Source organism: Eptatretus burgeri, chromosome 16, assembly GCF_056783735.1.
Source record: "Eptatretus burgeri isolate ZD-2024b chromosome 16, Ebu_testis_v1, whole genome shotgun sequence".
NCBI classification, from domain to species: Eukaryota; Metazoa; Chordata; class Myxini; order Myxiniformes; family Myxinidae; genus Eptatretus; species Eptatretus burgeri.
Genome location: NC_140976.1, coordinates 55,552,898 through 55,575,564, shown reverse-complemented (window position 1 = coordinate 55,575,564; position 22,667 = coordinate 55,552,898). Strand labels below are relative to the sequence as shown.

Sequence of the window (22,667 nt, the reverse complement as noted above, 5' to 3'; positions counted from 1 at the left end):
ACATACATACCATACTGTTACGAATTTCGCCCGCCCGGCGTGCAATCGGCCAAGTAACTCAAATCGCGATGCGTCGCCCACCGGAATGGACAATTCAGTCGTGACCCTCTTGGAACTACCGCCAAGGAGCTAGCCACGGGTGGGGGTTTAACCTCACCGCAACCCAGTCCACATTTTACCCGCGCGAAATAGGGTGAATCGCCGAATGTCGATATACCTAAGTACCCACGCGGGTAGCATACTGAGGAGTTTTACCATGCCGCAGGTCGACTCCGGACACGAACCGCTTAAGCGGCTCATTCCGTGCTGCAGGGATAACCGAGCGGAGTGATGGCCGACCTCGGCGGTTCAGATTTAGTGGGTGTCTAGACCCACTACCAATCCCTCACGTGATGCAAGATGGCACTTTCAATGGGGAAAGAGACGACGAACGGGATACATTTCACACAAGCACATTTATTACAAAGCACATATTGCACACACAACACAAGCAAGGAATCATGCAATATACAAGCAACAAATAGAATGCAAAAGCAATACGACCGACTATAATTATTATTTACAAGCACTTACACAGTTTCTACTTGGCAGGACACAGCGCCACAGCATGCAAACAAAACCAAAGAAAGACCTCCCTCACAGGCGAGGGTCCGTAGACCTCCCTCACAGGCGAGGGTCCGGGTAGACGGGGTCCGTAGACCTTTATGGTCGTGGGCCGTGGATGACCGAAAAGGCCCACGAGACCGAAGGGTCTTACCCGCACCCTCGTGGTGCGACGGTGGGCAGGTCGCGACGTCTCGTCCCCACGGCAACTAGCGTAGCCGCGCCTGATCTCGGGCCTTACAACGGTGGGCAGGTCGTGACGCCTTCTCCCCACGGCCACTAGGACAGCCGCGCCTGATCTCGGGCCTTGCAATGGTGGGCAGGTCGTGACGCCTTCTCCCCACGACCACTAGGACAAGACTTCCACCCGACTGCCCCAAATCTGTCTACGACGAAGACTTCGACCACGACAGACTTGGACCAAGACCAAGACCAAGACCAAGACCAAGACCAAGACCAAGACCAAGACCAAGACCAAGACTTCCACACGACTGCCCCAAATCTCTGCTATCCACGCTCTTTTCCAGGCGCTCCTCTTGCCCTTTTATTTCCCCTGCCCCCGCCCCGCCCTTCGCGGCGCGTGGGTGGGGGGAGGAACATTCCAGAGAAATTGGGGCGGGAGTTGGTTTCCAACCGTCAAACTTGTTTACCGGAGGAGAAATTGGGGTGGGGCTGGTTTCGTTGCTCCTTTCGTGGCGTTGTGGTGTGGATGGTGTGGTTGTTGAGATGGCGTGGTTGTTGAGATGGCGTGGTTGTTGAGACGGCGTGGTTGTTCCAAAATAACGACAGGTAAAGAAAAATGGCTAACTCAAAGCGTCGCAGCCCGGATGAATCACACATATTCCCGCTAAACAACGGGTGTGGACTAACTACACATGAACTTATCGATATATGTAACCTGATGACCTTTCTGGTGTATTGCAAATTTCCAATAACAATACATATATACATAACATACATACATACATACATACATATACATAATACATACATGTCATACATAACATATATACATATATAACATACATACATACATATACATAATACACATACATACATACATACACACATAACATACATACATACATACATATATACATTCCAAGCTCGTGATGGATGCCAAAAGCACAATTCAAAGATTGTGAAACACGATCGTAACTCGTTGTAAAGTTCAAAATCCACAATGGAGAAAACAATCATTTTAACCTCTTTTATTTACTTCCGCAGGTCATAAGGCGAGACTAGAAGGACTGGAAGACGATGAAGGTAAGTTCTACCTGACGTTTAAATGGACTTGTCATGTGATTAAATAACTGTGAACCAACAATTGCAGAATCAAATTAGTTCATGATGTCAGAGAACATCTCTTGTGTTGATGCCTCGGATACCAAACAACAACAATTCTTAACAATTTTATCATGATTTTTATCATAATTCTTAACTTCCCTTATAGCATGGCGGAACACTCATACCTGTTGTAGGGTTTGTTTATCCAATTATTGCCCCCAATTTTTAATGATACCTCAGTTTCTTTGACCCCTTGGAGGACTTACTTAACCACCATTTATGTTTTTGTTTGTGACCTCCACCACCGAAGGTGAAGGAGGTTATGTTTTCACCCCTTTCTGTTTGTTTGTCTGTCTGGTTATGCCTGGTGTTGGCTGAATGGTTTGGGTGGTGGGCTTGGGATCCTACGATCCTGAGTTCTAAATCCCACTCAGCTGTTGAATTAATACCAGGTGGGGTTGACTCTGCCTGTCATCCTTCCGAGGTCGGCAAAATGAGTGCCAGCATGCTGGTATCTTGTGTCGGAGTGGCGACCCGTCCAGGATTGTACCCACTAGCCAAGGAGTCTGCTTAAGCAGCACCAACGCTCTGCACAGAGTATGGTCCCAATGGATGGATGTTTGTTTGTCGGCTTGTGTCCAGGATATCTCAAAACGTTGTGGATGGATCCGGATGAAATTTTGTGGAGAGGTTGGGTGTGTAACAAGGACGAACTGATTAGATTTTGTGAAGATCCAAATCCGATGACTAGAATTTTTAAAGTGATTCTTCACCATTGTGAGATCGCTCCAAAAATGATATAGAGCACAATATCTCAAAAAGTTGTGAACGGATTCGGATGAAACTTGGTGGACAGGTTCAGTGCGTCAAGGAAAAATTGATTTGACTTTGGTGAAGATCCGAATCCGGATCTGACGACTAGAATTTTTCAAAGTGATTCTTCACCAATGAGAGATTAGGCCAAAAACGATAAAGTACTGTAGAGCATGATATTTCAAAAATGTAATGGGCCCGATATGTTCTCGTGGATCAGGCATTGCATGGTGGAGGTGTTTGCTCTACCGAGTGCCCTTCTAGTTTGTTCTTTTGCTCATCCGGCTGCGGCGGCTGAGGGGGCATGTTGCATTGGGATTCTCATTTCCATTTTATCAACTGGGAAAGTTTTTGTTTTTTTTAATCGAATGAGTCAAACTGAGAAAGGTGAAAAAAAACAAAACTCCAGCTCACTATGTGACCTTGAAAACATATCTAAGCAATATGCAATAAAGGTATAAAAAAAAACAAAATGCAAATATCCACCTGCTACCATTAACGTGTCCAGTACTACCTGTTCATGGTCGGGTCGTCAGCGAATAAACCGGCAACCCACCTGAATCAGCATCCTCTGCCTCGGAGAGGAGGGTGCCTCGACACCCAGGAGGACTAAAAACAAAACATCCTACACATGGGTGGCTCCAGGGATTGGAATGGAAAACAGTCATGTAGTTTGTTTTTGGTAGTCGGTTGTTGAGAATAACCACCAAGGACGGTGATAATGTCTTGATTTTGAAGTGTTAAAGTGGTGCCCGGCATCATCTTGCACTCTCAGTGTCACGATTGCTGGTCTTACTTTCTGGCTCATGCGCACGAAGCAACAGTGCTAGCTTTTAATTTCTCCTTACATGCATCATACACCTGTCAAACTCATTTTCATTCAATATCTTTACATTCTTTCTCTTTCCTTTAATTTTCTTCTGACCAATAATTACAAACATGGAAAGGTCCAACAGAGGTCCGATAGGTCCAATAATTGTGGCCCAGAGTTCCCAGCATGATGGGGTGCAAAGAATCTCGAGCCCTGTTAGTGGGGCAGATAACAGCAATTTTTGAGAGAAATCGTGCAAATGATGATACAAGCATCAAATTTGGCACATTTGCTCTCCATGGGATTCTAATCAAATCTGCCTGATTGGCCATTTGAAAATCCAAATTTTGAAAAATTTGAAAAAAAAAAACTTCAAAAAAGTCAAGATCACGAATCAATGTTGGATGCTGGCTGAGATTGGTGAATGTTTCAGAAACATTATCAAAGACGTTCCAAGTCTGCCATGCAGTTTTCTTCCCTTTACCGCAGAAGGCAGACACGACGTCACATCCAGTGAACGCATGGAAGTATGGGATCCCTCCAGCTTTCTCAGGCCCTATTGCAGAAACTACCTCATGGACTGGAATCCATCACGCCTTGGCCAAAGGCAATCCACATGTTCTCAAGACCGAGTTCCTGTAAGGATGGCAGTACAGATATTGCTATGACTAGTACGTCTGTGTCATTAGCCTTAATGATAATGGATTTGTTACCATCCGTTGTTGCATCCCCGGCGTGTGCAAATATTTGAGTGTCAGCTTCTTCATGACAACATGGAGACACAGCATCCAGTGTCTTCCTTGTGTTGCTAATGGCATCTTCTCCTTTTGTGACAATGACTGTGCTTGTAGTCTGTGCTTCACACATCTTTTCCGCAAGGAAGTGAAACAGCTCAGTCTTATTGCTGTCATCTCAAAGAAAGCTTCTCCAGTTACTTGGGGTCTTACTGGTTCCTGCCACTCTTCTTCTGATTGCTTACCCCCTTTTCGACCTTGCCTCGGACTTTAGACTCGACTTCTTGTACACATCAAACACTACGTCCACCCTCTCGTACCTGGCACCATAGGATTCCACCTTTGGGATGATGTCTTCTTTAGCATAGTCATCAATTATCTTTTGAAGTGCGTGGAGGGAGGGAGGGCATTGATAAGTGCTGAGCCATCAATGATGACTACATCTCCCCTTGGTTCTATGTCTGGGATGTTCACTTGCACTTCAAGAATTTCAGCCAGCTGTGACTTGAAATTTTTCTGAATTTTTTTTTTTTCAAATTTTTCAAAATTTGGATTTTCAAATGGCCAATCGGGCAGATTTGATCAGAAAGTCCTGCAGAACAGAAATGCCAAATTTGATGCTTGTATCATAATTTGCATGATTTTTCTACTATCTACTACACTATGTCTGTCTCTGCTGCCAACAAGAGGGAGGGACCAAGAAGTAGTAGTAGTAGTAGTAGTAGCAGTGGTAGTAGTAGTAGTAGTAGTAGTAGTAGTAGTAGTAGTAGTAGTAGTAGTAGTAGTAGTAGTAATAATTGTTTTTGTATTGGTCCCTCCAAAGGCTCTTGCCTTTCTCATTTTTTGAGAAAATGGTTTTCTCATCTGACTTTTTTTTCTATTCATTTAACCAACATCTGTGGTCTTTCTTCTAACCTTACCTCTGTTGAACACTATTTAGTTGGTACCTCTCCTAATACCTCACTATCTTTTAGAGACACAACTGTTAAATGATGTTCTCATGAAGTCCTTTTCATATTTCCAACGAAAACTTTAACGCACAATTCTGCTTCAAAGGAGTCATACACCTTGTGTAGCTTGAATCTCCAACCACCCGACTCTTATTCCAGATCATCACGATCACTCTACCAATACTGTGGACCCGTTTTTCACCTCCAATCCACTACATTTATAGTTATACAATTTCATCACCGATTGGTTCCTCTGACCACACTCTTGTAAATGTCTCTTTAATTACACCTCCTCCTCCTTCCTCCTTCCTCCTTCCTCCTTTTCCTCCTCCTCCTCCTTCCTCCTCAGACTGCTATCTCTAAACCTATGTATTGGCACTTTAATAGTGTTGACTGGACCGGATTACGGAAATTCTATTTTGACTTTCCTTGGTAAGATTACTGCCTCTCCTCGGGTGATGTCTCTGTCTCTGCAGAGCGTATAGCTGAGGTTATTGTTGCAGGAATGGAGGATTAGATCCCCATCTCTTTTAAGAGTATCGCTTCTTCTAATTCCTGGTTTAAACATTCTTGCTTTGTGGCCATTCGTGCAAGGGATGCGGCATATCGGACCTGGAAAAAGTCTTCTTCCCCTGACTCACATTCTGCCTTCATCATCTTCACTTGAAATCATGGCCAGGATGTTATTCATGAGGCGAAGCATTCCTTGATCCAAAGGAAGCATGACAACTTCTCCTCTACTTCCACTAATAGGTTTTTCTGGTCTTTAAGCAAAAGTATCTCCAACAACTTCCGTCGCTGCACCTTTCCTTCACTTTTCCATTCCGATGATACTATCGCTGTCACAACGACTTACAAATCAACTCTTTTTGGTCTTCTTTTCTCCTCAATTTCCACACTGGATGACTCTAACATTCCAACACCCCCAAATTCACCCCCTTACCAATCTTTTGTCTCTCCAGTTGGGTTGCAGCAGGTTGACCATCATCTCAAGGAGATGGGGATGGGCCTGGCATCTGCCTGGGGGATGGCCAGATGGAGGCCACTGGAGTACCGGCGGAAAGTGGACGCAGCGACGCGCTGTTCTGGCACATGCTCCCATACCTGACCTGTCTCTCCATATAATCTCATTTCATTGTCAAAAAATATTTCTCTTTCTGGACACAAGCAAGGCATATGGACAAGATGGCATTCTGCCTCGTATCTTGAAGGAATGTGCTTCAGAATTTCCACCAGTGCTTGCTCGTTTACTTCCCTTCTGTTTAAAAATCAAAACTTTTCCTCTTTCCTGGAAACATGCCTTAGTACAGCCTATTCCAAAGAAGGGTGATCGTTCAAACTTTCCCATCCACTGCCCTGTTGCTCTGACTTCTACTATTTCCAAGGTCTTTGAATGTCTTCTCAATTCTCATGTCTTGAAGCATCTTGAATATCACAGTCTTCTCTCTGCCCATCAGTCTGGCTTTCGCAAGGCGATACATCGGGTGATATCCTTTCCAACATTATGAATGTCTGGTCTTCTTCTCTGAGAGGCTTTTGAGGAATCATTTGTTGTATCCCTTGATATCTCGAAAGCTTTTGACAGAGAGTGACACTGGGGTGTGATCACCAAACTCCCCGTCTTTGGCTCTCCTCCTTCACTTTGCTCTCTCATATCTAGCTTTCTGTCTAGCCATTCTATCTCTGTAATGGTTTGTGGTTCAACCTCTATTTCCATCCCTACCAACAGTGGTGTCCCTCAGGGTTCTGTCCTGTCTTCAACACTCTTCCTCTTTTTTATCAATGATCTTCTTTGTTCATGCCTGATGTTGGCTTAATGGTTAGGGTGGCGGGCTTTGGATCCTTGGGTCCTGAGTTCAAATCCCGCTCAGCTGTTGAATTACCAGGTGGGGTTAACTCAGCCTGTCATTCTTCCGAGGTCGGCAAAATGAGTGCCAGCATGCTGGTATCCTGTGTCGGAGTGGCGACCCGTCCAGGATTGTGCCCAATAGCCAAGGAGACTGCTTAAACAGCACCAATGCTCTGCACAGAGTATGGTCTCAATCTCCTCTCCTCCTCCTTATTTGTTCCACAAATAACCAAAATGTATTTGTATGCTGACGACTCAACATTACATCCCTCTACGTTTTTCACATCTCCTCCAGCTTCTCTTGCTCGATCTACATCTCATTTTATCACGACTACCTCCATAAATTCGGGTTTGGACAGGATTTTTCAGGGGGGGGGGGCAAGTGTAATCAAGTTAATTTTAATGTTTATAAAACTCAATTTCGTACTATTTCTCTGTCTAATACCCTTCTCAACTTTCCTATCTCCTTTGAAGGCTCCACAATTTTACCACTCAATACAGTAAATGTTCTCGGTATTACCATCACATCAAATCCATCACGGAAACCTCACATTGAACAACGAGTTTAGTCTGCTTCTAAGAAAGTGGGAATCTTGTTCAGATGTCGAAGATTCTTCTCGTCTGAACATTTGCTCTGAGTAAATAAAGGATTGATTTGTCCTTGTATAGAGTATTGCTCTCACATCCTGGGAGGTTCGATATTGACATATTTACTCACAGAGTCGAATCTAAAGCATTCCGACTAATAAACTCTCCCAATCTGACATCGAAGCTCAACTTGCTTGAATTACGTCTCAATGTTGGCTCTCTTTCCATATTACTTCGGTTTCTGCTCCCGAGAACTGGCTGCTTGTTTACCTCCACCATTAGCTAGACCACAAAACACTCGGCAAGCCACGACATCACGTGATTATTCTGTGGCTGTTGGTAGGAAACTCAAGGGTAGACCGTTATGATGTTTGTTTCTTTCTTTCTTTCCCTTCACCACTAAGCTCTAGAATTCTTCACCTTCTCACATCTTTCCTTGCAGTTATAACCTTCCCATTTCGAAAGGCAGGTTTTCCACTTCCTCAAAAACTTTCAGATTATTTTTGCTTCTCTTCACCTCTCTATTTCTCCAGTTCTTTTTTTGTTTAATTTGAGGCTTGGCCTCGATGACGATGATACAATCTGTCACTGGAGCCTTTAATGTTTTCAAAAAGAAGATGATGTTGAAGACGTTGTAAAAAGAAGAGGCCAAAAACAACATCCCAAAAGCAAGCAGAAAGAAGAAGGTTATCTGACTGTCAGAAGAAGCAATAAGTATTGCAGACAGAAGAAGAGAGATGAAAACCAAAGGTGTACCAAGAGAGGACATTAATGACGACTTCCACTGACAAGCTAGGAAAGACAGAGAGATCTCTTTTAAAATATCAGAGGTCACTGGAAAGCTCAGGTCAAGAATTGGGGTCCTTAAGAGAAAGATAGACCGAAACTCTATGCAAACAAGATAGCAATATGATGACGACCTTCAAAGAAAGAGAATATGAGCAAGAACCAATAGTGATGGAATGTGAGATACGCAGAGGGATAAAAGAGCTGGCAAATATAAAAGCACTGGGTGCCGATGACACAGAGCTATTTACAGTAGTTGGGGAGGAGGCAATCAAAATTTTATAACATTTACATGGAGCAGGACTGGTGTGGCCCAATAGGTGGAAGTAGTCAGTCCACATTCCATTGCCAAAGAAAGGGGATTCAAGAAAATGTTCAAACAACCCAACCATTGCCATGATTTCACGTACTCGCAAGATATTACGTAAGATCATTCAACACAGAAGAAAAGACTTCATTAATTGAGAAATGCCTATTGAACAAGCGGGTTTCAGAAGAGGAAGAGGCACTACAGATCAAATTATAAATCTGGAGGTGGGTCAAGGATGAATCAAGGGAATATCAAAAGAAGGTGAATCTCTTTTTTATTATTATCATTATTATTATTATTATTATTATCATAGATAACTAGCAATAGTACACGTCACTTCGCTAATGCATTTAATTAAGACAACATGTTGTACTTCACAAACATTCTGCTCTATTCTCAATAATTTGCCCGAGGTCATCTTCAATCTGCTTGGAAGTCAGCTCACATCACCTTCATCAGCCATTCTTGCTGCTTATATATGGCGTGAGAAAAGAAATCATTTCCTCTTCGCTGCGAAGCTCAGTGTTGGTTACTTTGGTTTGAATCTCATGGACAGGGAAGAAGAAAGAAAGTGAGAAGATTGGCAGCTTAAAATGTATGAAAGGAAACATATTGAAAAATTTTAATTATTATCACTCAGATTTCCACATCACTGTAATGCATTTCATGAAGTTGTTTAAACTCTCTTAATATAAGAAAATGATTCGTAGTACCGGATACCACCGTGGGCACAATACAAGACATTTACATCGAGAGAATTGGGATCTCCCTCCATCCTGAACATATATATATATATATATATATATATATATATATATATATATATATATATATATATACATATATATATATATATATATATCTTTGATTGTGTTGATCATGAATTGATGTGGATTATGCTGAGAGAAATAGGTATGTCGGAGCACCTGAAATATCTGATAAGAAGCATAAAGAAGAAGCTTCAGTAAGAACAGAGTACGGAGAGATAGAATAGTTTGGAATTGGAAAAGGGGTCACACAGTGATGTATCCTCTCACTTTAGTTGTTCTATCTGTAATCTGTATCGTGCATACATAATGAGTAAATCAAACTTGGATAACATAGAGGTTGGAGTCAGGATTGGAGTAAGACGTAGCGACAATCCAAGGTATGCTGACGATACTATTCCATTGGCAGAAAGTAAAGAGGACTCAGTGAAACTGCTGCAGACAGTGAAGAAGGAAAGTGAAAAGGCTGGTCTTATTATTTCAACTTAAAAATAAACAATAAAATCTTGTCAACTGAGAGATGGACGTGTTCAGATTGGGAGACTACGAGGTGAAAATCGTGGAAAGTTTCCTCTTTCTGGGTTCTAAGATTGAAGTGAGTGAAGGAGAAATGAATAGACGGTCAGTATTGGGGATAACAGCAAAAGGTCAGGATTGACAAAGGTCTGGAATGATAAGGATGGAAAGATGGGACAAAACAAACCCAGAGGAGGCTTGGGAATGCTCTGATGTTTCCCATTGCAATGTATGGGTGTGAGTCATGGACAGAGAAGAAGAAAGAAAGGGAGAAGATTGACAGTTTTAAATTGTGGTGTCCAAGACTTCAAAAATTGGAGGTGCAGATTTTACCTTAAAATAACGAACTAAATAAATCATAAATAAATAAATGTGAACAGTTAAAAGCTGCATCAATAAATAAATAACTTGAGGTAGTTTGTACGCAGCGGTGACTTGGCAGAGAGCATAAAAATAAATGTGATGCAATCAGCAACCCATGGCTGCTGGTTGCATCATTGCTGGGAGCACGGCTGTGCCACTGGTGCAGTGCCCCCCCCCCCCCCCATGTAGGTCAGAGTAAGAATTTGGAATTTGTTCCCTTGGACGTTCCCGTTTGAGCATGTGGCCCATAATGCTTGGATCCCAAATTTAAATCCAATTGAATACTCAGTTGTCCATTGTCTTGCCAGTGTTCCAGAAATTCGTGGAAAGGTACATCGATGTCCCCTCGTGTCCTCCTCCTTCTTGTCAATTCTTACAGCCAGGCCCTCCTCGCAATTAGATAATTATTCGGATAATCGAAGAAAGAAGAAATAAAGGTTTAAAATGTAAAAAAAAAACTGTCGACTCATATCCTATCAGTAGATTATAAAATCTGTATCATTGGCTTTTTGCATTTTAAAAATCTCTCCATTCAGCACCAAAATGCATAATGTATACACTCCTGATGAATAGGCATAAGATATGCATGAGACATTTTTTTCATAAGGGCGAGCAGCGTGTTCCGTTGAAGGTGCAGAACATGTTATATTTAATACTCGCAAATACCAGCCGTCACTTCCCTGACGGGGATACTAAGAGAGGAGGGGAGGAGAGAAAGAGGAGTGGGAGAGAGAGAGACTGGGGAGCAAGAGAAGGGAACGGAGAGTGAGGAGGGGGAGCAAGGAGGGGTGGGGGAAGTGAGGAAGAGAGGAGGAGGAGGGTATGGGGGGGGGAGAGAGAGTGAAAGCAAAGGTACCTAGCATTCCCCTCCCTCATCCCACCCCTCCCTCCAGACCCCACTCATTCCCCTCCCGACTTCCACCTACTCCCACTCCACCCCTTCCCAACCTCGTCCCACACCAACCCCGGCCTCCTCCCACCCCACCCCACCCTCCAATCTCCAACCCCTTCCCCTCCCATCCGACACATCCTCCCTCCTCCCACCCCACTCCCCTCCGGACTCACACTCCTTCCCCGCAACAGGTGATGGCTCGTGTGTTTCTCAATTATTAATTATGAGAAAATGATTATAACCCTTTCAACCTGAGATCCTTGGACTTTCTTCTCCCCTATCCTGGACTCCCTGGAGAAAAATCTGGCCGCTCAGGTATATGGAGGTTTGAATAGCGACCGGTAAAATGGCCGCAGGGGTTCAAAGGGTTAAACCCCCTTGTAAGGTCAGGTCAGGTATGGGAGCATCCGCCAGAGCAGCGCGTCGCTGCATCCACTTACCGCCAGTACTCCAGAGGTCTCTGTCTGGCCACCCCCCCCCCCCACCCAGGCAGATGCCTGGCCCATCCCCATCTCCTTGAGATGCTGATCAACCTGCTGCAACCACGGGGCACATGGTCGGCCCATTGGCCTCCTCCACCAACGAGAGTCCCTCGCTGAGAGAATCTGTTGAGCAGGATCAGGGTCAGGAAAATGAGCCACATGTCCACAGAGCCAGAGCTGACACTCACAGACGATGTAGATAACAAATGTCAATTGAGTCTCTCTCAGCAACTGCTCGTTGGACACAAAGTCTAACCAGCAACAGCCAAGGATTCTCCAAAGAGACCTGACACCAAAGGAATTGTCTCCATCTCAGATCCCTGGTCAGAGTCCAAGTCTCACATCCGTAGAACAAGACTGGAAGCAACAAGGACCTGACGACTCGGACTTTCTTCCTGCCGCACAGGTATCGGCAGCATCACACCCCATGATCCAGTGAATCCATGATTCCCCAGGCCCGACCCAGACGTCCGTTGACCTCTGCCTCACAGTCAGCAGAGACATGAATATCACTGACAAGGTAAGTGAGTCTCTCCACAACCTCAACATCCTCACCACAAACAGGCACAGATGGGCAGCAGCATCCAAGATGTCATTCAAAGCCTGGATCTTAGTTTTGACCCAGGAAACACGTAATCCCAGTGGCTCCGACTCCTCATTCAGCACCTCGAGGGCCCCCAAAAGGATATCTAGAGTCTCCACAAAGATGACTGCATCATCTGCAAAATCAAGGTCAGAGATCTTGACAATCCCAAATGATGCACCGCAGCTTCATCTCTCCAACATCCTCCATAGAATCCAGGGTCCAACAAGTGCTGAAAAGTGTGGGGGTACAAGCTGTCGAGTTGGACATCGAGTTGGCAGGTATGGGAGCTCTGGCGGATGCTCCCATACCTGACCTGATCTGACCTTACCTTTGAACCCCTGCGGCCATTTTACCGGTCGCTATTCAAACCTCCATATACCTGAGCGGCTGAAAAGTACACACCCCTGATGAACTCCAGTAACAACGGAAATAAGTCAGAGATGAATCCACCACATCTCACAGCACTCTCAGTTCCAGAGTAGAGTTCAGACATCAGATCGATCAGTTTTAGTGGCACCCCACAAAGACCAAGAATCCTCCAGAGGGCATCCCGATTCACTGAATCAAACGCTTTTCAGAGATCAACATAGGCTGCAAGCAGCCCCTGCCGAAACTCTCGTCTGTGTTCGGTGAGAACCCGAAGAACAAGGATACGGTCAATCGTTGACCTCTTTGGTGTAAAGCCTGACTGCTCTGGACGCTGGTGCTCAAGCAGATGGTGGCGAACCCTATCAAGAATTATCCGAGCAAAGACCTTGCCCGGCACTGAGAGCAGCGTCACCCCTCGGTAGTTGTTGCAGTCTTGGCCATCACCCTTCCCTTTCCAGAGAGGGACAACAAGGCCCCTCTTCCAGTCAGTTGGGATGATGCCTGTGTTCCAGGCAGAGCACAGAACTACATGCAACGTCATGAGTGCAGCATTTCTACCAGCCTTATGAAGTTCAGCATGGATGCTACAAATCCCTGGAGCTTCACCCCATTTTAACCGGTTCACCGCAGCCTGTGTTTCCACAAACGAAGGTGGACCACAGTTGATTGGAGGGTCAGCAACAGGGATTGTTACACCCCTGATGTCCAACTCGACAGCTGGTGGATCATCCTGGTACAACCGCTCAAAGTAACCGGCCCATTGGGCCTTCACTTCGGACTCCTTTATCAAGAGCCCACCACCCTCTGCTCTAACTGCAGTGCTCCGAGGGATGGGCTTGGATGAACGCAATGCGTGAATTCCCCTGTAAGCAGGACGAGAATCACTTGACCATAGGTGCTACTCTACCCCCTTACAGATTCCTTGCACATCGACCTCCTTGTCCACCCTTTGTGCATGTACTGTTTTACACCTCAGCTCCCTGAACAGCTCAGCTTTGCCATTCAGCCTGGCCCTGTGACTATGATTAATGGTATCCAGTGTCGCTTGAGAGACAAAATTCTTCTTTGCCCGACGGTGAGTTCCAAGACATCCACCGGCAACATCAAGGACAGTGGTCTTGAAGGCACTCCACAACTCTTCATGATCTCCGAAAGCACCCAGACCCCCCAAGTGTCCACTCAGCCTGTTCGCAAACTCCTCAGCTACCCTCTCATCCTTGAGTTGCCAACATCCAGCCTAGGCTCGGATGGTACCATTCTCCTGGATTTAAGGTGCAACTTTAGAGTTGCTACAACAAGCCAGTGGTCAATATTGAGGAACTGAGCACTCCGGTAGACCCTGCAGTTCTGGATCATCCTCCAGCGACCATCAACGAGAACATGGTCAATCTCCTTTACCACACCGCCAGCGTTGGATTATCAAGTCCAGCCATGAGCTTGTGGGCAGTGAAACCATGAACCGACCACCTTAAGTCCATGACTTCTTGCAAATTCAAGGAACTTAGTGCTATTCTGGTTCATAGTTCAGGACCCATGGGGACCAGCACACGTCTCATAACCATCCGTACCAGTTCCAGTTGATGCATTGAAATCCCCAACACTTGAAGTTTGTCTCGTCTGGGGCAGTGATCAATCACAGACTCGAGCGTGGCGTAGAATGCATCCTTCATGGTGAGATCACTCGCCTCAGTCGGAACATAAACAGAGACCAGGGAAATGACACCGAAGGAGTGACGAATCCTTAATCTCATAATACGCTCGTTAACTGGTGTTACCTTAATTATCATTGGAGTCAGCTTCTTGGACACAGCTCGAGCAACTCCTTTGGCATGGAAACCATCAGAACGACCAGTGTGTGTGTGTGTGTGTGTGTGTGTGTGTGTGTGTGTGTGTGTGTGTGTGTGTGTGTGTGTGTGTGTGTGTGTGTGTGTGTGTGTGTGTGTGTGTGTGTGTGTGTGTGTGTGTGTGTGTGTGTGTCTGTGACCGCTGTTTCTCGACAACCACTGATCTGATCTAATTGAAACTTGCCAGGTATATTGCTGGGGACCTGAGGATGTGCCTTTTCAAGGTTTGATATTAATAGGACAAGTGCTTCCCAAGTTATGGCAATTTATTTACCAAACCAATGACAAGACACGTTGCTGCGTGGGCATGGCAGATGGAGAAGGGAAGCTCAGCCGCGTTCCCCATGACGGGTTACAACGTACGGGCTTCCGGATAATGATGACTTCGTGTATTCTAATAATTTCTCTTTCTTATGCGCATTTAGAGATAAACACAATGCCCCAAGTTATGATCGTTTTCATATTAGATGGTGCATAAATTTCGGTAACATCAGAGTGCTGGTATACTCCGAACCAGGAAGTAAATTTTTTTCTCTCTCTTCTCTTCTCTTTTTTTTCCTTGCCACGACATTGCGAAAAGGTAAAATACGTTGGCGCTAATTGAATAATTGGGTATTAAAACTAAATTGCGAATAATCGTAACTGTGAATAATATGCGAACCTCCGGGCCACGCATGTACGGGCACGCGAGAACGAAGAAATGACCTGTGTGGTAGTTGTTGTTTGTTGCTCGCGGTTTGAATATTTATTTATTTATTTATTTATTTTTACGGGCACGTGCTTGTCTATCTAAAATTCCAGCAGTGTGTGTGTGTGTGTGTGTGTGTGTGTGTGTGTGTGTGTGTGTGTGTGTGTGTGTGTGTGTGTGTGTGTGTGTGTGTGTGTGTGTGTGTGTGTGTGTGTGTGTGTCTCTATGTCTGTATGTGACCGCAGTTTCTCGACGACCGCCGGTCCGATCGGATTGAAACTTGTCAGGAATATTGCCGAGGCCCCGCGGATGTGCCTTTTCGAGGCTTGATATTAATCGGACGAGCGGTTCCCAAGTTACGGCCATTTATCTGTCGACCAATGACAAGACACGGTGTTATGACGTCATAATTAATGTTTATTTATTTTTTTGCGCGATTGACGGTCCGATCTGATTGAAACTTGCCAGGAATATTGACGGGGACCCGCGGATGTGCCTTTTCAAGGTTTGATATTAATGTCTGTGTGTCTTAATATTAATGTCTGTGTGTTTGTTAGGGGGGGGAGAGAGGGGGGGGGGATCACAATTCAAGAGAGGGGGAGAGAGGAGGTGCGAGAGAGGGAGCGAGAGGGGAGGAGAGTTATATAGATTATCTATCTATAATTATAGATAGGCGAGAGAGAGGGGGGAGAGAAAGGGGGACATCACAATTCAAGAGAGGGGGAGAGAGAAGGTGCGAGAGAGGGGGGCGAGAGAGGGGAGGAGAGTTGCAAACTATTTTTTTAAACTATTTTAAAACTAAAACAATTCGAACATGGAATACCGAATGACACTGTACTTTCAGGTCTCCTACAAATCCTACCCTGTCGCCTCAACGTGGCGTAGAAGTGGCAATGGTCAATGGCAGCGAATGTAATGGAAGCTGCACATGCTGGCATGCACCTACGGGCCCGCCCCTACGCCCGCAGTAGTAATACAAATATTATAGGCCATAGGGAGTGAGCTATCCACATTACACTGATTATCATCAGATCATATGACATGATATGATAATCATTCATGAGAATTGTGACACCTCGTACTCACTCACCTTATTGATTCGTGCTGCAGAGCTTATATTAGCTTGGTAGTGATAATGGGCAGCGGACACTGTTGTTAGTGAAATGAAAATCCTGTTCTTCTTATTAAGCTGTACAAAAATGTTGTTTCCAGCGAGAAATTCGGCACAAATTGATATATTCAATCTGTGAATTCGGATTGGCAACCCAACATGGCGACTTCAATCGACCTCTGACTTCAGTCGACAGAGGCTGTTGCTGGTCCAGGTTATTATAAGAAGTCCGTGGTGCGTGGATCGTGGATTTGTTTTCGATAAATAAATAAATAATTGGAGGTGGTGTGTGGATCGTGGATTTGTTTTCGGTTAATAAATAAATAATTGAAGGTGGTGTGTGGGTCGTGGAATCGTTTTCGGTAAATAAATAAATAAATGGAGGTGGTGTGTAGGTCGTGGAATCGTTTTCGGTAAATAAATAAATAAATGGAGGTGGTGTGTGGGTCGTGGAATCGTTTTCGGTAAATAAATAAATAAATGGAGGTGGTGTGTGGGTCGTGGAATCGTTTTCGGTAAATAAATAAACATATTATATTATTAGAAATCCACAAAGACAGAAATGCCGGTGATTTCATTTATTTTGGATCCTTTTTACTATTACCAAACGTTTGGATTTTGGATCCAAACGTTTGGTCAATAACGTTTGGATCGAGGAGAGATCGAAGGTGGAACGACGGTGTAGTTCCTTACAAACACTGTATACACACCTTAAATGACGGCAAATAGACACCCAATTTTTGAAGGACTACCATTTAAAAAATAAAACCTCAATCAAAAATCGGCTCGAGTAAAATTTTCTAAATATCTCGAAGTGTTTAATTCCGAAGTCTCGTTTCTCTACATTCAAAACCGAAGGACAAGTATTGAAAATACTGTACGCGGTTTTTCGGCCGCTGTACAGCAAAAGGTGGTTGCTAGGCAACGAAATCCAAACGCGCACATTCCCAGACCATATGGCAACTGTTGGCAAAGTTTCATCGAAATCGGTTCGCTGGTTCGTGCTGTGGAGTCTCGCATTGCAGACACACATACACACACACAGACAGACAGACAGACAGACAGCCGGAAAACCCGACAATAAGGGGTAGCTCATATATAGCGAATCCAAAAAGGGTGAAAACATAACCTCCTTCACCTTTGGTGGAGGAGGTAAGAAGAAATTTATTACAAGCGAGGGTGAGGAAAAGCATGTGGCCCAATAATCAAAGGTTGTAATACACACAATGTGTACAGCAGGGGAAAACAAGGATTGATGAGGTGTGGCAAAAGGAAATACACGTATATACACAAGAAGACACAGTGCAGAGCTACCCTGATCCTAATCTTGTACACTCTTGTCTTACACTAACGAGACAAGTGAGTGTGGTGTTGTGGTGAGTGTAGTGGCGGTGAGTTATTTCAGCACAGCGGTGAGTGTAGTGTTGAGCTTTTCGCGTGGTGATTCGGGGTGGTTGCATGAGGCGTCATGGTTGTGGAGGTTAATGGCGATGGTAAGCTAGCTTAGGTTGTCGTCCGATGATATGGGGATTTTTAGGAAAGCGTTGTGATGGTTGGTTGAAATGCTGTTGCGTTGTGGTCTGAGTCTGGTGAAGGTTTGAGATGAGCATCAATTGGGTAATGGTGCAAGGTTTTAACAGGAAATGGCACGCATATGCTCATGAACTGCTTGTTGCTATGCGTTCTTGCTTGCTTGATATGGAGGGATCATGTTTGAAGTAAAATAAGTAAAGGATAAAGAATGGGAATATAGACCTGCCTAAAAGCCCACACAATGCATTCTGTCCCATAAACCCACTAGACATAAGGGAAGGGCTATCTAAAACGAATACCAATGAGATAACTGTCTCAAGACTGCGAAATGTTGTGTGTCATTGTGTGGGGTGGGGGACATGGGCTTTTCAGAACAATAACAATAGCCCTCAGTGTTGTTGAGGCAGCATTCTGTCGTTTATACACTGCCCAAAATAACTGTGGCATTCTCTAAAGCAGCTCTTTTACTGTGGAGGATAGGTCCTTGCTTTATTTCTGACTGTTTTCTGTGAAAATTGTGAGTTGGACAGGCAACCATGACGGTTTCCTGTTGAATTTAGTGACAGCTTGACAGTGGAGTGGAAACAGTTAAATATTCCGCTGTTTCGATGTGGAAATGCCTGTTTGCCTTTTAGACCGGTGGAATAGGTCGAAGCTGGGGAAGAAATTAATATGTTATCAAACTCTTCTGATTTTTACTCACCAATGTCTCCAATACCACCGGAAAGAAGTCCTGAGCGATTCACTTTGGGGAAAATTTTTGACGGCATTTTGAATTTTTGTCGATATTTCGGCTTTTTTTGCACAACGAGAATAAGGGTTAGAAAAAGGAAAATACCGATTTCTATTTTTTTTCTGGGATACTAGAGTACTGCAAATTGGCTTATATATTAAACATAACATGTTTTATCCTACTATGACAAAATAATTTAGTTCTGACAGAGACGTCATATTAAAAACCAAGATGGCCGCCAATATACGGGTTAAACCGAAGCTCCGCGGCCGCACGGTCACGAGTCCAGACCGCCCTGGTAAAGATGGATATACATGAGTACAATAAAGTAACTTGTTCGAACTGGTTTTTATTCCTAATACCCTATGCATCATAGTTGGAATGATAAACCAAGAAAAATAAATGGACTCTGCTTTAGAAAGACATTATAATAATAAAACAAATCCAAGACGGCCACCCACTGGTATAGATAATGCCCGAACATTAGGCATTTACAGGTTGTTTTCAAAACACCTTGACTACCAAAAACGTACAGAAAACACAACAGCCTGGATGCAGTTGCCTTACTGTGATACTTCAATACATTATATTATAATTATATATCAAAATCAACACAAAATGTTGCGCACACATACATTATACATGGGCTTGGTTCAAGGTTCATATGCATCATCTTCATCTTCGTCAATTACAACATCAACTGACTTGTTGTGGCAGCTCTCCCCACGACAACCACCACATGCAACCACACACTTTAAGCCATTATTGTGGCAGGAACACTGGTTTGTAGCACACTGTCTTTTGGTGCTGACTTTACATTTACAACAAATAAATTTGGAGAAAGAAAGTCCCTTCCTTTGTTGATATCTCTGATGTCACAAGTACTTGGGTAATACTGTTTAGAACATGATAACTCGCGTATCTCTTCTTTCAAAAGTTTTGCACACGTAAGAACTATTCTCTCTGCCTCGAGTTGTGCATTTTCTCTTTTTTCAGAGCGCCATTGCTTGTGCACAATATAACTTGCCATATTCTGAAAACATAGCACATTATCACGACCTCCTTTCACTTTTGACCAGAAGATGTGGTCACCATAATGTTCTACTAGTTTATCTCTGAGCCACTTAATCCCATAAACTTATTTGCCATCGGCTAATTCTCTCATTTTTGTCATGGAGTTCAGACAGTCATTTTTCTGTTTCGCCCGCCTCGTCAAGCCAATCACATAACGCATCAAACCAGGTTCGCTTTCCGTCATCAGCTGGACGACCGATGCTCACACTTTTAGCAGTAAAATAAAAGTCAGTATAGCATTTACCATGATATCGTGCCTCTGCTGCCACCAGGTCTATACAATCGTTCAGCCTTGTCATAACACCATGTGCCCAATAGTCATCACGTTTGCTACATTGTAACAAAATAGCTGTTCTGAATGCAATTAATGTCACTTCCGACACTGATTCTCTGCGTGGATGTCTGGGGTCGATAACTGCAGGTTTTCCACACAGAAAACAATCACCCATCCAATTGAATGGTCCAAGACTAGATCGTAGATGTTTGGCTGTTGAGCTGGCATTTTCAGTCACTGCGCTGCTGGCCCTTCTCATGTCACCCTCCGGGTCCCTGGTATAATCTGTCCTACATCGCCTGAGGCTATGGACATACACAGTTCCCTCTCTTGAATTGGTGATGCAATTCATTGTCCCCGCACAGACTACTAACTCGAATAAGAGTGTCAAGTCCTTTCTTGTGAACCTTTTTTCTGTCATCCCCCAAAGCTTCACGGCAAATCACACAACTTCCCTCACAAAGAGCGTCAGGCACCAGATCAGTGACTTCTTCATTCATCATGGCGCCTCAATTCTCGATCTGAACAAAAACAACAAATCATCAGCATCTTAAATTTAAAGAGTTCATATACAGAACACATTTTCAACGAAACCGATCCATCACTGTGTACAGTATCATGACAAAGCAAAACATACTTTTATAAAGACAATGGCTTAATGGTGTGTTTTGTTACATTAAATAAATTAAAAGTGGCCCATATAATCATAAATAAAATAGAATACTAAAATTTAACTAACCTTTTCAATCCTTATGGCAGTACGGCACAACTTCAGTCATGTTACACTGATTCCATAAATGCACAATGTAAACAGATTATAGTTATACTGCGTACAACCCGTTATGTCATGTTAGAGTAATAGTAGATTTACAGTTCTATTACTATACATGATGTTTGATAAAGTGCATGAAGGATTCTTTGACACATACTCAGTTTATTATATTGAAATATGTATATATATATATATATATATATATATATATATATATATATATATATATATATATATATATATATATATCCATTCTTTTGTATCTATGCCCTATATAAAGTTCTGAATCAGTTGTTTGCAAACACGGTTATGCCACCTTCAGAATGCTTTAATTAGACCCTCATATGGATGGACATGGCACCTTTGTCTGTGAAACTAGAAGCATACGTAATAGGAAGGAATAAATACGAGTTAGAATAGCTTTATTTTCGTGTACTCGTACATATCCATCTTTTATAATTGCTCCTGTTATAATTGTGTATAATTTATCGATGTACTGGTTGGAAATAAGATAACGTGTAATACTGGCTACCAGAAGGTGGTGCTTGTGGCCGAAGTTAGCACATTATCTGCAGAGAGACAAACTAACAAACGCCCTCTGGCGAGGGTAATGACCCTAAATCTGTTCTGTCTTCTCTTTTCAGATCATGATGGATCTGGATCTGGATTTGGATCTGGCGAAGAGATTCCGCACATTCCTCAACCTCGAAAACTCCAAGCCAAGTCTTCTGCCACCTTGCCCGACATTGGGCATGCGGCCTTTATCATGGCTACTCTTCCACTAACATTCCTTTTGGTGGTACAATGAAGATGACACTCGTCAAGGTATGCCAAACTGAACAATCACATAATTATGCATTTCCAGATCTGTTATTGGTTTTTCTTTACAGTGATCTGAGGCTCATGGTGGAGCTTGTACATAACATCACATGCATGACGAAGACGTTAGTAGACATCAGTTCAGCTCAGGTATGGGAGCATGCGTCGGAGCATCGCGTTACTGCATCCACTTTCTGCTGCCAGAACTCCAGGGGCCTCCATATGACCATCTACTCAGCACATACCTGGCCAATCCCCATCTCATAGAGATGCCGATAGACACGTCTCGACACGAACAGTGTACTTTCATACGAATTACTAGACATCAGTGTACTTTTGTACAAGCCTGGTGTTGGCTTAGTGGTTAGGGTGGCGGCTTGGGATCCCAGGATCCTGAGTTCAAGCCCCGTTGGCTGCTGAATTAACACCAGGGGGTTGACTCAGCCTGTCATCCATCTGAGGTCGGCGAAGTGAGTACCAGTGTACTGGTCCCGGTGTATGCCCCGGTTAGAATAGATATACCATATCCCTGTGTGTCGTAAGAGGCGACCAGGGTTGGCGTCAGGAAGGGCATCCGGCCATAAAAAACATTGCCTCAAGAAAAAGCCTAACCCCTGCACAGCAGGGAAAAATGGCTGTAAAAACGGTCATTTTTTATTTTAGTGTACTTTTGTACGAATTAGTAGACGTGAGTAGATGATGTATGTTTCAAGGCTTGAACCCCAGTTCCCTTCATCATCGGCATGGGGTTCAAGCAGGAACACTATCATGCCATCACAGATTTTACTCAAGAATCGCAATTGTCAGATAAATATCTGGTTATTTTCATGACTCCTGGTTATATGAACAGTCACATATTATGATATTAGGGATTCCCCATTGAATACCTTGTGGTGTGGAGGGGAGGAGGTGTTTGGATAAGTATATAAAAGTAATTGATTTTCATTGTTTAGGAAGCGAAAGAACACCTTTATAAACTCCTTTGTTCAACAATCTTATCGTGTGTGTGTGTGTGTGTGTGTGTGTGTGTGTGTGTGTGTGTGTGTGTGTGGTGTGTGTGTGTGTGTGTGTGTGTGTGTGTGTGTGTGTGTGTGTGTGTGTGTGTGTGTGTGT

General features: G+C 43.8%; 1 protein-coding gene across 1 annotated transcript in view; it reads left to right on the top strand.

The window, feature by feature from the left end:
* LOC147011105 (uncharacterized) overlaps positions 1 to 21,520 on the top strand; it is a 33,228-nt gene extending 11,708 nt beyond the window's left edge. The window contains exons 3-5 of the mRNA XM_085859024.1: positions 1,831 to 1,869; positions 4,004 to 4,152; positions 21,380 to 21,520. Coding sequence (XP_085715150.1) covers positions 1,831 to 1,869; positions 4,004 to 4,152; positions 21,380 to 21,520 — 329 coding nt within the window. The remainder of the gene's footprint in view (positions 1 to 1,830; positions 1,870 to 4,003; positions 4,153 to 21,379) is intronic.
* The last annotated feature ends 1,147 nt before the right edge of the window (positions 21,521 to 22,667 follow it).